General features: G+C 35.5%; 1 protein-coding gene and 1 pseudogene across 1 annotated transcript; both read right to left on the bottom strand.

Annotated features, from left to right (window-relative positions):
• Nucleotides 1–839: 839 nt before the first annotated feature.
• On the bottom strand, nt 840–1,477 carry LOC107852072 (annotated as a pseudogene).
• Nucleotides 840–15,465, bottom strand: LOC107852071 (mediator of RNA polymerase II transcription subunit 18). The gene is made up of 13 exons (XM_047409108.1): nt 14,560–15,465; nt 14,287–14,386; nt 10,591–10,648; nt 10,165–10,515; nt 8,282–8,341; nt 6,656–6,882; nt 4,544–5,585; nt 4,048–4,422; nt 3,461–3,582; nt 2,759–2,888; nt 2,039–2,674; nt 1,743–1,845; nt 840–1,598 (listed from the first exon to the last, which is right to left on the bottom strand). Exons 1-5 carry the CDS (start codon nt 14,593–14,595, stop codon nt 8,305–8,307), a joined length of 582 nt encoding a protein of 193 aa, XP_047265064.1. The 5' UTR covers nt 14,596–15,465; the 3' UTR covers nt 840–1,598; nt 1,743–1,845; nt 2,039–2,674; nt 2,759–2,888; nt 3,461–3,582; nt 4,048–4,422; nt 4,544–5,585; nt 6,656–6,882; nt 8,282–8,304.
• Between the last annotated feature and the right edge of the window lie 740 nt (nt 15,466–16,205).

Here is a 16,205-nt window from a genome sequence, read left to right as displayed (position 1 = left end):
CATAGGGAGAACACACAGAAAACTCAAAACAACCTTAAGGATTGTTAGGGGTCGTTTGGTTGGGAAACAAGTTATGCTGGAATTAGTTATACTGAATTACTTGTCCTGGAATTAATTATCCTGGTATTATTTTTTAGTGGCTGTTTGGTTTGTGGTACTTAAATAATATTCATTGGATTCTTTTTAAGAATCGATTATGTGTTTACCAAAATAACCTTTACCTTATTTAGTTTAATAATTATTTTATGAAAATTATATTGATGAGGAAAACTTTGATTACATACATTAAAATACAAGTTCTATTATAAAAGTGGGGGCTGCAGAACTTAAAGGTGAGTTTACTTTGATGCTCATATGATATTCTGATTGTCTTTATTGCTATGTCATTTCAATTTTTCATTTCTTGGATAATAGTTCTATCTTTGGTTGAAAGTATAAATTCGCTAGCGAGTATGACTGGTTTGTGATGCTTGATTCATGTTCCCGACCAACATTGCATTTTTTGGACTTACTGGCTTTAATGTTAATCATCTGTCAGTCATGAGTATTTGTCTCGAGAATAAGTATTTGTCTCCTCATATGTTCTTTGGCAATTCACACCTCAGGAGCAACTGATCCATTCTCGGGGGCTCACTGATTTCAAGAATCTCATTGCACAGACCTGTGAAGACGGTGAAATCTATATCGATAGGTTTAAATTTAAGTAGAGCTGAAGGAATCAAATCCTCCTCTTTTAAGTGTTAGGGCCCTCTCACCATGAGCTAAAAATAGGGAATCACATGCCTCTTGACAAGCTTTTTTTTCTTTTTTAAGTTATAGGTGGTAGTTGCATTCATACGTTCCTCAAATCAAACAACACATCATATCATGAACAAATCAAAAACTTGTTCCAGCGAAGCACAAGAGTTCTACCACAACCGTTTTAAATAACCCTAACTCGCATCAAAATTGTTTTAAAGAAAAAAGACAGACAAGGCTAGAAACAAAGAAAGAGCAGACATCAATAGACAAATCACTTGAGCAGTATGAACCTAGATAAGTGAGTAGGACCAATACAGGGTCTACCGTTCTTGACAGGCTTATATAAGATAGAGAACTCGGCCAAATAGTGGTCGATCAACTCAAGCTTGACTTCAATCTAATTGAAAGTTTTCCCATTGTAAATTCCAATAATACTTCCAATCATTTTAGGAACGATGATCATGTTCCTCAGGTGAGTCTTGACAGGCTCTGGCTTTTCACTCGGTGGAGCCTCGCGTTTCGCCTTTCGCAGCTTGTTGATCAACGCCATCGACTTCCTTTTCAAACCTCTCTAAAACCTTCTACGAGGATGAGCATTGAAGAGCTTAACAAGCTTAACAAGCTCATGAGTGGACATATCGAGAAGAGCATCGAGATCAACGCCTCTATAGCTAAACTTCTTAAATGTTCTCTTCTTTGGTTATCCGCTAGTAACATCGGCTTCAACGTCCACCATGGTTGTGGAGATGGAAATCGGCCAACTTGGTGGCGGCAGGAAATTGGGGTATGTTCTTGACAAGCATCAGATGTAATAATTCAAACTCTAAGCTTGGTTCCTTCAACGTTGAGCTCACAAACTAGAAAATACAAAAACAGAAAAAATGAGGAAAAAATAGAGGAAAAAACAAATTCCAATAGCCAACAGACCTCTAATATTAGAATGTGATATGCTTTATGATGACCAGCTCCATGAGATAAGTATATAAAGATAACCAGCATACTTTAAGCAACTCAATCCATTTATCAGCAATTGCTATGTGCAGCCGATCGTCAAAGCCAACCGCCATCTTGAATAGGAATACAAAACGTCGACATTCCACTAACCTGAAATTAGTAGAAAATAGAGAATCATCAAGGAAAGATCAGAAGAGTCGTGGCCCATATAGAGTAGAATGTCCTTTCTCTTCAGATTACATAATTTGCATTTTACAATTTGCCCATATAGAGGTCACTTTGGATTTTACTCACAAACTCAGAGAATTCCAGTATCAAAAGGTCGAGATCAAGAACTACTTACATCTTCACAAATGGTAATTGCATCTGGGAAAAGCCCACTAATAAGATCATTGACCAGCATCAAATACACCCCAACATCCACATCAGTTGCGAGTCTAAGTATTCATCATAGTTCCCAGTGAATCCCATTTATAGAAATTAAAATGTATCAGGTAAGTAGTTTAGCAGAATACTGGACTCCGCCTTGGTAAAATAGCTATTTTTTATGACATGAGAGCCCCCAGCCTCTACCCTTCGGATGCGCATTGGGTAAACCCGCTCCATTGTAATAGCTCATAAACCATACAAGAGAGGTAAACCACACTAGGCAATCCACATGAGATGAGATCGACTAATAAAGAATGCAGGGGGTTCCAAACCTGAGACACGCCCATTTGGGATCTCTGCTTAACCGCCGACTAGGCCACCCTTGCGGGTAAACTAGTTCTTTTTTCCATTTATTTGGTAGTTACTAGGAGCCATGTTTTCTAAAAGCTGTCACTTATGATCACAAAATTTAGTATAAAATTATGACGAATCAACTTTATCGATAATCCGTGGTGAGTATACATCATTGATGTCACACCATCAAATCTAAATCCATCAACTTTGAACTCATCCAACTACATCTTGCATTTGAGAGAAGATACTTGAATACCTATAAAAAAATATATTTTCTGTAACTCCCATGGACACAAGGCTCAAGGTTCTGGCTGACTCATGTAGCAACAGAAGAAAGTACCTCCCAGAGTCCATAGTTAAAAAGGCGGGAATCCCACATCCAATGATAACCACGAGCTCCAGAATGAAAATAACAACTATCTGTGCCATCAAAAATGTTCAGACCATCTAAAGTATCATTTGATGCATGGCTGCAAAAGGTTGCATAATTCCAGTGAGTTACGGACAAAGAAAAGCATTTCAACAGAAAATAAGTGCCAGTAAGAAATAGGATACTCGTATATGAATAGATTATGGAATGAAGCACCACTTCTTTCATTTAGGAATTGGATCATAGGAAATGCACCTAAGGAAGAGAAAGCTTAATGATGGATCCAAAGAAGTAAAGCCTGATGTGAAGTATATGCACTTGCACATTAACCACAAGCTTAGTACAAAATGCAGAAGTCGACCAAAATATCATACAAAGGATACAATTTCACTTTTTAACCTCCTTTTTATGCTTTAGAAGTTTGTACTTCTCTTTAAGTTTTTTTTTAAATCATTTTCACTTGGGATTTGGAGAGAAAGGAATGGACTGGATAAAACACCATGTATCTATAGACATCGAAATTTTATAAGACACTATAATATCTATTGTCTAATTCTAGGTGTTGATCAGTATAAATATGTACTGGCACCAATTGATTAGATGAGAGAGACATCTTGTTGAAGATACAGAATAACCGAGGAAATAAATGCAAACAGAAAACATGAGAATTACCCAAAACTAGCATAATAAGAATGCTTTTGAACAGCCATAATTTGCACCGCATTGTATCCAAGCCTTTTTATGCGAGGAAGAACTTCATCTCTAAAATTCACATACGAGTTAATTTTAGGCTCCTGCAATCAAAAAATGGAACCATATATAAGGGTAGAGGATATCAACATACACTCAAAAGTTAACATCTGGTTCATAAGGTTAACATCTAGGACACCACACAGCAAAACCTTAATAACCAGTAATCACTTCACTTCGCCTTTCAACAGCCACATTAGAAATAACTGCTTGGTCGACTAAATGTTCACATACACGGCAATCATGACAGATACAACTCAGATTCATAAATTATAAATTACATGGAGGAAGGATGTGCACCGAACTACTCATTCCAATATTAGATTCATATATTCTCAAGGACTTTGGTTTCTTTGGTCGTGGATGTTAAATTTATTAACTCTCCTATAAGGAAATCATAAAAATGAAAATAAACTACAGAAATATGTTACCTTTGCGAAGAAAAAATGATAGAAATAAAATAGCATTTGTGAAGATGCAGAAATTAACAAGGGAATACAAGCAAGCACCTTAATAGGAAACGAAAAGAAAAAACTTCATGCTGCTACCATGTGAAAGTGTGATTCAGAATATTCCTTTAAATCCAAACAAGGCATGGCCATTCAAGAAAACCTAAAACAAAACAATATAATAACTTCAAGACTCTGGACTGAAACCTGCAAAGCTGCAAAAATGTTCTCAAGCATAAAGGAGTCCTCCTTTACAAAAGAAATTAAAAGTGTAGTCAAAGCTTGGGCCTTCTTGTGAACGTCAAATAGACAGCGACAAAAGGCAGGTAACAGTTCGAAACACCCACAGGCATAAGCCTGCAGTTCTCGAATTACTGATTTTGTAACTGGCAAGTCTAAAACAGCAAGCTGAGGTTATCCAGAGTCCACTCTCCCCTGTCATAGAAAAGATAATGATACTTCGTTATTTAATGACCATAGAAAGAGTTACTATTTCTTCTATAACCATGATTATTTGTAAAGTATTAAATTGTATCATTAAGTCAGATACACTTACAGAAGTTTCTCTGGGCCCATAGCAATAACAACCGATCCTATGTGATGCAGAAGCTGCAAAGAAAACAATTGTAGCAATAACCAGTAACTGGTCTAACATAGCAGCAAAATAGAACCAAAGCTATAGCGAACAACAATAAAAACTGCACATAAACTGATAACCAACAACAAATTAACGTTTACATGAGAGTTGATCTATTTAATAGACATTAGTTATACAAAATTAAAACATCCTCGTGCCCTATATCAGTTATAGACAAAAGAGTGTGAACATGACCTGAAGATCAAAAAGTGGCACTCTAATCAAACTTTGAAATTGATAGTGAGCAAAAACTAACACACTAGTGCCACTACTTATATACACAAGTTTATAGTACTTTAAAGTTTATCATTGACAACCATAAATATCATTGTCTGGCGCACAAGCTCACCCATACGTAAGAGGATTTCCATTTTTTCACATCGCCACAGATAACCATTGTGGCTTTGATACGTTTCTCTATGGTGTACAAATCGAATGCAGAGGATTCAATTATGGAATAAACTTGAACACGCATATCAAAGTGGTCACGAATACCAATCTTTTCAATTAAGGCACCAATTCTTTTGTCTTGACTTTCAATAAAGACTTTTATAACTTTCGTCATACTCTTGAGAAATGTCTCATGAACATCCTCCACAACCCTTTTTCTTTTCTTGCTTTTCTCTTTTTCATTAAAACTAGAAGAGGATTTTTTAGCATATTCGTCTTGCTTTTCAAATGTGTCAGTACGTTCATGAGGAGCTCCTCTAGCATACTCATTTCCAGATGCCCCTATAAAACTAGGTCTTGTATAAGCATTTTCAGATTCTTCGGTAGCTATATCAGATCCATGACTATCTTCGTTTTCATCTTCATCTTCATCAACAGTAACAGGAAATCCCAAAGTCATATCAATAGAAAAGTCTTGATGTTTGACTCGTTAACATATCCTCAACAGAATCTAGTGGCCCTTTTGCATGCTCTCCCATTGCCCTATCTTTGCCAAATATTTTCTCCCAATCTGCAAACATTGGTCATTTTTTAATATTCATATTTTTTGCATTCGGTTCATCCTAGATAAACAATTAAAGAAAGATGACAACGACATATGTATCAATCATAAGTTATGAAGAGATCGGAGAGAAATATCTATATGAAGTAATGGTATTCTAATAACTAGATCAGAATATTAGTTTCGTTTAAAAACTTGTCCCATTCTGTTGGATCATCAACAATTGTGGTTGCGCCACTATATTGAAATCCCAAACCACTTCGACCCTTTAGTAAACTTATGTTTGCATGAATTCTCTTCCACGCTTTTAATTTAGAATTGATATGTGGTTCACCTTTCAATCCACTGTCAAGATGATGTTCATGCAAATAGTGCTCCAACTCCAGTAGGTATTCTGGCCTAAAAGTTCCATTATCAGCTCCCCAACCATTAACATATAACTCCTTTAAACCATCTATAAAAGAACTTTCTTCAATTGGAGTTCAAGTCCTTCGGGTTGAAGGTGTTGATCTTCTTGATCTTTTTTGGTGGATTTATTGAAGATTTTTGACTATCCATTTTGTTTGTACAATTTTGTGAAACTAATCGTCGTTACTATTAGTTACAATCATAAGGAGCATAAGTATCTTCAAAACATTACTTAGCATCACAATAATAAATATTCACACATTTAACAAATAAAAAACTAAAAACATAAAGTACTAACACATCACAAAAGAAAAACTAATTACACAATAGCTTTAACAAAATCAATGTAACTAATTATTTCTTATATCACGAAAAGCTAAAAGTTGATACACCTTATTATAATATCAAAAACTAAAGAGGAACATCCAAAACACCATAAAACATATTACAAACACGAAATAATTTAAAAGATCAATTGCATTCCACATTGATTGAGCCAACTCATCCCTCCTTGTAGTCCATTCCTCTAATGATTCAACAACATCAATGTTATCTTGTTGATATTCTACTTGTTCTTCCATATTAATGTCTAAAGGATCCACTTCCATCTCTCTACGAATAAAGTTATGTATCAAACAACAAGTACTAATGATCCTGTTATGAATCTTAACTGAATACCACGAAGCACTTCTAAGAAGTCCCCAACGTCCTTTCAAGAGACCAAATGTCCTTTCAATAACATTACGAGCCCTAGCATGCTTCATATTGAAAAGCTCTTCTCGACATTGAGGTGGTGGGTTGTCACCTTACCAATCCCTTAACCAATATTTATACCCTCTGTAAGGTGAAAGAAAACTGTTTCCATTTGTATATCCTCCGCCGCACAAATAATAATTACCTAAAATATAGACAAAAAATTAGCTACTTTTATATAACATTATTGTTGTAATATAATTTTAATGTGAGCACGTGAATGATATTACCCTTAGGAATTTTTAAACAATCGTTCGCGCTATAGCATTTCGTAATACACGGCCATCGGCAGCTGATCCTTCCCAACCAGGTAATACATAAGTAAAATTGAGATTTTGATACAGGACAAATGACCATCTTATCTTTTGATGACATCTTTAGAGGCCATCACATAGAGGCTCAAGACTTGGTCACCTCGAGGATGCGAGAACATGCATGGAGGACTCGTTTTGAGCATGTCATTAAACAAACCCGTGTGTGGAAGATTGCGTGAGGGCTTACATTTGATGCCAATTCGAGACTACAAGTTTTGAAACGTGACCCCATGGTTTTGAAGCATTGAAGAAGCACCCTTCATTAAGGGTATTTTGGGATTGCACATGTTAAAGAAACAACCCATGATCTCCCCTTTCATTAAGGGTATTTTGGTCCACTATACTATGTAATAAGCTAGGCTATATATAGTCTCTTATTAGGTCTTTTCTCTTTAGTTTATGAATGATGAATGTATGAAACACTTGAAAATCCTCTCTCTTGAGAGTAGACCGCCTTAGTGTAGTCTTAGTTAGGGCTTGGAAAAATCATTCTTAGTATAGGGCTTGGAAAAGCCAATATTGACCTTTGCTTGGAAACGATGGATCTTGAGGTGAGTTGATTTCCTTGGCGGTCACTGTAAGAGTGTGATTTTGATTATTACATTCATTAGGGTTAGTGTTGAAATACACTTGGTTCTTAAATCTTATAATAATCTTGGTCTCACTATCTATCCTTTCATTATTTTGCGAATCCGTGTGTTTTTGTGTTTGTCATCTTGTATCCCTTTGCGTTGCTTGTTCTTCTCATGTTTTGTGGACTGTTTTGGCATCTTGGCGGGCTGTTTTTGTATTAGATTTCTATCACAAACTCTTAGTACATTAGTTGTTATTTCTCCCTTTCTTGTCATGTATCTTGGTTTGTCCTTAGATGGAACTCAAATTTGAATGTAGGTACCATCCAATGCACCTAAACATCCCTATATAATCAATTATAGTATTATCTCAAATTATTAACATTTCTTTGTAAAATTATAATTTTTTACTTGAATTAATAGATACTGAATTGAAAGTGCATATACATTAAACCATCTCCATCAATCGTCACTCTCATCTTCAAGCACAGGTTTGGGATTAACAAGTAATAATGGAGCTAGTTTGAGAATAGCTCTCAAAAGCATTACGCTCCAACCCGATCTAACATAATCAATCTTAATGGATCTATTCTTCTCATAATGAGCCAAAATATTTAGAAACATTGCTAACTTTTATGCTTAAAAGGTCTAAACAGACCTTCAACATGCCTCATTCCAGCCTCACTGTGGCACCGCCATAACCCCATCCTGCCAGGCCCTACATTATATCCCACAATGTCAACCCAAATTATTTGACTAGATTAAACACAAATATTTTGTTTATTGTTAAATTTCACGAACGGTGTGTAATCTCTTTTCTAAAAAAAAAGTTATTTACTTTAATATATATATATAACTCAACTTTTAGCTTCAATTTAGTTATGAGACTCAGTTTTCAATTCAGTGTTAGTTTTCAGACTGAATGTCTTCGGATGCATATATAATTGATCACATTTCTGACACTAGTTAGGACTTGTAAATTTTCTCCCGTCTCTTTTCGATGGGAAATTCAGTCTTATTTTTGTTTAAGTGGCTTAAGTGCTTCGGGGTAGGCACCAAGAATATATGCTCAGAAAGAGTTATTTTAAGATAATTAGTTTCGAAACTAGCTATTTCGAGATTAGTTATTCCACTATAAATATGAGATAACTTATCATTATAGTATTAAATAGTTCTGAGTTAAAATGTAAGATTATTCTATCTCGTGTTTGGTTGGAGGTATTAGCTAGTCCCTGGATTCGGTCGAAGATAATATATGGGTTCATAATCGTTCGTAATCTTCATTGGTTGCTGAAGTAAAAGAAAAACAATACAGGGACCCTAGTTTGATCAAGTTGAAGGAGGCAGTTAGAGATCAGAAGGTGTCCTTTAAGAACATCTATTCTATCAAATTATTTATACTCCATAGGTTTACATTTATCACATTTTGACTTGCCAGACTCATTAAGAAAATAATTATTAACATATCTATTTTACCATAGTACCCCTAATAATTGATGGTTACTATTGTGTCTTGACATTAGTTTAGAGAATAAATAATTAATGCAAAGGATAAAAGAGGAAAAAAAATATTTTTTCTTGATATGTCAAAAATGACAAGTAAAAGTTGAAATTAAATGAGAAAATTAGTGACAAATAAAAGCGAATGAAGGAAGTATTAACTATACTTTAAAACTTTTAATTTCATATTTTCACCCATTATAAATTATAAGGGTAAAATTATAATTAGTAATTGATTCACTTGATCTGCTAAAATTCAAGTGCACAAATAAACAAAGGGAAAATAGATAAACTATTGAATTTTACAGTGTCGTCATACCTTTCAGCATCAAAACTTCACGAAACTTCAATCGAAATTAGATGTAACCCTCACTGTACATTAAAGGTCTATTGTAACCATTACACTATATTAGACCTTCTACATAATACGATCTCCTCAGATTACACCTATAATTTTCCGATATTCAACAGTGTTTGAAACTGATATATATAGCTCACTGCCCAAATAACCATATAATCAATCATCACAGACCAAAATCATTTAAACATCTCATGTGCTTTGAGCATAACACATCAACAAGAAAAGGATCAAATACCTAAAAGAAAAACTATCGGAAATTAATCAGGAACTCACATATTAAAGAGAGCAAGAGTCCTACAGCATCAATGACCAGCACCTTAAACAGACATTGAGATAACAAACCTTGTTTTGCGCGATTTTAATATCAAAATTTACAAAATCTGCGATGTGGACCTATCTACCAGGGGAGCACTTTTAAGTTAACCAAGCTGGTTTATATTATAACTTTATTTGCTCTACTATGCGTAAGCACTGCTGTATATTGATGATCAGATTTTTAACGTCAATTACAAAAGGACAAACGTTCAATTTTTTGGGAAGCTGCACGGGCAATTATGTTTCTTCTTCAGCTATGTTCAACAGATGACAGAAACAAATAATAAAACTAGTTACCCCGACATATATACCAGGCACAACTAGCCAATTCTTATGGACAACAAACCAATATAAAAGATGCTTACAGGGCAATATATTCACAGAATGACGATACAGATGCAACAACTTCAGCATAATTTTCAGATGAAGCTGGTGCTGTCACTTCAACTAGCTGTATGCCCGGAGTCACAGGAACAGCCTCATCGGTAGCATGAAGTTTCAATATCTTGTTAATGGATGAAACGGTTACAGTTATCTGGGTACCTCTTCGGAAATGAAATGCAAAACCGACTCTCAGCTGTTCATGGTCTAGCTTGTAGCCAAGTAATAAGCGTAATGCGTTCTTGCTTACTTTGCTTTCTACCATTGGTCTCATCAAGACTGAGATTCGTTCAGCACCAGCACCTCTCATCGGACCACCAACATGTCTTACTGTCCTATATTTAATCACATAAAAAAATTAGGCCTCATGTGTCCCCAGAGATAGGCGCAGTACAAACCAGATCTCTTACCATGTGGGTTGTGGCTGCTCAAGATCACATAAGAGCCGTATTCCTGATGCTACTAAGCCTGAGAATGGTAAGCAACAGACCACATGATTAAAATAACCCAAAGACAAAACCAGCAGGAAAGGGATTGGACTTATGAGGGTGCGCGTTGGTCCCGAGACTTGGTGTGTGCAATTGAAGTGTAGAAGAGGTCCAAAACACACCAGAAATCAGTCCACTCTTACACTTGAGGGGCGCCTCACCTTTGAGGGGTATTATGGACATTGTAATAACTATTTAAGGAACATGTTAGGGTTTTATTTTAGTTAGTTATCTTATGATATTGAAAGAACAAGAACACTTCTCTTGAGAGAGAGAGCCTCCCTAGGCCGAAACTAGGACATGGCAAGTGTGGAATCACTTGTGAATATGTATTACTTGGAAACGATGGTGCTTGAGTGGTGGAATCCCTCTCGTGTCTTCGTAAGAGTGTGGTGTTGCTATCATAAGTTCTAGGGTCCTTAGATTTAATATATCTTTGGGTACTTGGGTCTAATTATAGTGTATGTCTCACTATCTATCTCTACATTTCATGTCTTAGTTAGTGTTGTTTAGGGAAACCGTTGGTTCTTGTTGTTCATGAATCTTGTAACCGTTTGTTGTTGTTATTATCCTTATCATATTGTTGTCTATCTTGTTGTGTTCATCATGTTTTAATGGCTGTTTTGGTGCATAAATACACCTTGTTTCCTTGTATTCTTGTGTTGTTGTTGTTTGGCCGAAACTAGTTCTCAAAGGGGCCCTCGGATTCCTATTGATTTGTGGACTATTTTGAGCCTTTTTGTGTGTTCCTTGGTCTTCTTGTATCATTTGGTATAAGAGCATGGCTTGAACTTGTTCCTACAAGATCAATCTTGCTCTTGCTTGTTAGAAAATAAAAAAAAAAAATTGTGGAAAACTGAAAATTCCAGAAAAAAAAAAGAGCAATCTGTCCGTGTTGTGTTCTTGGCCGAAATCTGTGTTCTTGTTGTGCCTTGGCCGAGATTTTTACTTGTCTTTGTTGTCTCTAAGTGTTAGTTTTGTTCCTCACTAACACATTTGAATCTATATCTTGATTTGAGCTTACATTTGTTGTAGTTTTCACCTTGGCCTTTTGATGTTATTATTGATCTAAGCTTGGTCTTGTGTTGTTGAGGATTGGTGACCTAAAAACAATTTTGTTGAAGTTGTTGTAGCTTGGCCGTGAGTTTGTGCCCAAAAATTGTTGTGGATTTGGACTTGGAGTTGGATGTTGTTGGTTGTTCTTGAAGTTTGTTGTTGTTCTTGGGGAATGTTATTGTAGTTCTTGATGTTCTTCATAACCTTTATGTCTTGTTAAAATAAAGTGTTTATTTGATCCATAAAGGTGAAGGAAAAAGGGGGTGTGACTTGTTAGTCTTGAAAGACACAACAACAATCAAAGACTTTATCAACCATTTTCCAACAACTTTCCTTAAAACAAGGGGGACCTTGTCTTGTGGGACTAGTAAAATCAAATATCGCCTTTTGAGTTTGAAAAGTTGAAAGGTTACAAGACTTTACTTTCCCTCCAATATCAAGTCATCCATTACAAAAAATTATGTAAAAATTAAGACTTTGAGTGATGAACAAATTGGGTGGGCCGTGACCAATTGTAAACTGCCATGTCACCATATATACTGTTCACGCAACAAATTTTGGCTCAAATTTTGATCTTCTAGTTTCAATTTGTTGTTCTTTAGTTTCGTTTGTTGATTCCAATACTAATTTACAAACTAGTGACCATTTACTAGATTGCAAATTAGATTTGAAACCCGTTCTTCGTGTCTACGTTCCTTTGTGTGTCTTAGTCTTTTTTTTTTTGAGTTGTTGTAAACGTTTGGTTCACCTCTCAACACCTCCCGGAGTACAAGCATGCTTACAACAGTTGTGAGGAACCCGAGAGGCAAGGAAATAAAGAGAGAGTGTGAGAACTTTTCTTGTACAACTAATTTGTTGGTGTTTTTGTAGGTAACTTCTTGGCTACAATGGATAACAATGTTCCTAGTGATATCTTGGCTAGGGTTGAAACTCAATTGGGCCGAATAAGATTGAAGGCAATTCTCAAGATGGAGAGGAAGTCGAGGTGCTAAATGAAGATGTTGGCAGAGACTTGTTATTATTGAGAACTCGGATTCTTCATGTTTTGCAACTGTTTTGAGTAGTTCTTTGGAAGTGGCCAATTGAAAGAGATGAAACCGTGAATTTGTGGGCAAATTCCTCTCAAGATGGAGAGGATGATACAAGAATAATCAGAGATATGGACTTATGAGGGTGCACGTTGGTGCCGAGACTTGGTGTGTGCAATTGAAGTGTAGAAGAGTTCCAAAACACACCAAAAATCAGTCCACTCTTACACTTGAGGGGCGCCTCACCTTTGAGGGGTATATTATGGACATTTTGTATTCCATTTTGTAATAACTATATAAGGAACATATTAGGGTTTTATTTTAGTTAGTTGTCTTATGATATTGAAAGAACAAGAACACTTCTCTTGAGAGGGAGAGCCCCCCTAGGCCGAAACTAGGACATGGCAAGTGTGGAATCACTTGTGAATGTGTATTACTTGGAAACGATGGTGCTTGAGCGGTGGAATCCCTCTCGTGTCTTCGTAAGAGTGGTGTTGCTATCATAAGTTCTAGGGGTCCTTAGATTTAATATATCTTTGGGTTCTTGGGTCTTAATATAGTGTATGTCTCACTATCTATCTCTACATTTCATGTCTTAGTTAGTGTTGTTTAGGGAAACTGTTGGTTCTTGTTGTTCATATATCTTGTAACCGTTTGTTGTTGTTATTATCCTTATCATATTGTTGTCTATCTTCTTGTGTTCGTCACGTTTTAGCGGCTGTTTTGGTGTATAAATACACCTTGTTTCCTTGTATTCTTGTGGTGTTGTTGTTTGGCTGAAACTAGCTCTCAAAGGGGTCCTCGGATTCCTCTTGATTTGTGGACTATTTTGAGCCTTTTCTTGTGTTCTTTGGTCTTCTTGTATCACTTAGTTATTACTATAAGCTATAGGAATACTTCTAGTTGAGGTCACAAATGTTGAGTATAATCGACAGAGGCACTCATAACTTAGAGTTAAATATTGAATTGGCAGAGAATGAACACCATAGACTATCATAAGTAAAATCTAGATTCGACTCATTTAATCAACTGATGAATACTCTTTCACCATTATTCGTGTCACAAAAACTCTTATTATATTTTATTTAATTGATAAATATTCCATCAGCTAATCTGAATACTCAAATAGTAATTAAGCAATACTAATTAGCATAGTAGAAACTCAATCCTCATGGGATCAACATCAACTATACTACCTTAAACAAAAACAAGCATTGAACCTCTTTCGTAGAAAACAAGGTACAACAAGTCAATGAGCAAAAACCATGTGGTTTCAACTTATAAATCAGATGTACTGAAAGTGAAATACATTTGAACATAATTCCACACAATAATTGACATGCAACACCGCAACACAACTGGAATAAGATGGATTATAGAAAAAGAAAACACACCTGTACAAAAACTCTAAGGTGAGAAACCTCCCTACAAATGCATAGACGGTTGCAAGCATTTGCCTCAATCACATCGGTACATACATGATCATTGGATTAGTTCCTAGTTCCATAATACATCACGGAGAAAACTCACTTACCTAGGTTTGGAACACTTTTAAGGCACAATTCATGGATCCTTAAGCTTTGTTTATGTACACCACAAAGCCCTTGAAGCAGAATTTCCAGGGCCTCAACATGCTGCAGTATAATTAGCACAGTCTAAATCTGTTCAATAATCAATTGCCAAAAACTGTTTCATTGAATGTCATAAGTTAGCAGGACCAGTTTTTACAAGTAGCATACCTTCCTAATAATTAAAAAGGAAAAAAAGAGAGATAGAGGGAGGTTTTGTCATTGCTCCGGGAACTTACTTGAGTTTCAATAATTCCCTGAACCACACACTCCATCCCCACTTCAGTTTATTCTACGTGCAAAGAACACACCTGTGAACCAAAAAGAAATTAAATTGAACTGAAGAATAAAAAGGAAAAGCTAAAACTTAACAAAAATCATACGAGTTGACATTCTTCATATGAAGTGCATTTCTTGAAGAGAGAAATAGCAATTTTTCTACCAATCACAAGCCTAGACTCGGGGAAGGTGAAACCAAACTCTTGCACCCACAAACTACAGTAGAAGACTAACTTTCCAATATCATAGAGAGCGTATCAATTAGGGCTCGTATGGTTAGGAAACAAGTTATACCAGAATTTATATTCCACCCTCAATGTGGGATAAATATACACTAAATTCTTGAGATAAGTTATTATGCAATTTTGTCCCAACCAAACATGGAATAAACTCATTTGAAAATTAATTTTAGAATTAGTTATCCCTAATACCTCGTACCAAACAATCCATTAATCCAATAAATTGGGTCAGCCAAATGGCAAATAATCTCAAGAACTTTATATACATAAAGATCCACAAACACAAGCAGCAACAGGTAACCAACAACAAAATTCAGAAAAATAAACAAGCATAAAAGAGCGTAAGAGTCCATCAAAATCAAATTTTTATCCCGTGATTTATTCAAATAGCGAAAAAAAAAAAGCAACAATTCATTCACTCAGTCTATTTTAAAGCAGAAATAATAGTAAATAAAAAAGTAGAGAAGAGGAAGAGAAAAGGGGAAAGGACTAAAGGGGAAGAATTGTGAGCCGCCTGAGTTGAATATAGTGTAGGCTTTTTTTTCTGCCAACGTTACGTATGAAATTGAGAAAATTTCCTGAATGGTCACGAGTTTGAGAAATTACTCTATAAATATAACGGGCAAAATGTTCACCGGTACTGCCTATTGGTGACTTAGATAAAGAAAGTGTAACAACTCACTAGAGGTGTGAGTAGTGGTCAATTTTTAATTAATTTTATATTAAAATAATTTTAAAAATAAAAATAATATTAAAATTTTTAAAAAATAAATGAAAAAGAGCTTTTTTTCCTCCATCATTTTAAATTTAAAAATATTTTTAAAAATTTAAAAGTATTTATAAAATTTTTAAAAAAATAAAAAGGATCCTTTTTTTCCCTCAATCTTTTTTAATTTAAAAATATTTTTAAAACAATTTAAAAATAATTTAAAATTATTTTTAAAAATTAAAAAATCATTTTAAAAATATTTTTAAAAATTAAAAAAAGAATTTCCCTCCCGACCCCCACACCCCCAGCTCTTCCTTTTTTTTCCTCCATCCTTTTTAATTTTAAAATATTTTTAAAAATTTAAAAATATTTTTAAAAAATTTAAAATTAATAAATTTAAAAAAATTTCCCACCCCACCCCCTCGCTACCCCACCTAGCCTCTCCCACCCTTACCTCAGCTCATCCCCACCCTACCCACCCCTTTCCCCAGCCTTCCACCCCACCCCAACCTGTCCCCAACCTACCCAGCCCACGTAACCCCTCCCCCTTCCCCACCCCCACCCCACCCCACACAGCCCCACGTAACCCCTCCCCCTTCCCCAGCCCCCCACCCGACCCAGTCCCACGCAACCCCTTCCTCAGCCTCCACCTCACCCA

This window comes from Capsicum annuum, chromosome 1, assembly GCF_002878395.1.
Source record: "Capsicum annuum cultivar UCD-10X-F1 chromosome 1, UCD10Xv1.1, whole genome shotgun sequence".
Classification (NCBI taxonomy): Eukaryota; Viridiplantae; Streptophyta; class Magnoliopsida; order Solanales; family Solanaceae; genus Capsicum; species Capsicum annuum.
Note: the sequence above shows the minus strand (reverse complement) of the source record. Positions and strands in the feature narration are given on the sequence as shown.

What these genes read in the sequence shown, in the direction of transcription:
- LOC107852071 (XM_047409108.1), bottom strand. Translation starts at nt 14,595, where the DNA reads ATGGAGTGTGTGGTTCAGGGAATTATTGAAACTCAA. An exon ending in AGGGAATTATTGAAACTCAA is followed by an intron (nt 14,387 to 14,559) that starts GTAAGTTCCCGG and finishes ATTATACTGCAG; the next exon opens with CATGTTGAGGCCCTGGAAAT. An exon ending in TTCTGTGAATATATTGCCCT is followed by an intron (nt 8,342 to 10,164) that starts GTAAGCATCTTT and finishes GATATAATGTAG; the next exon opens with GGCCTGGCAGGATGGGGTTA.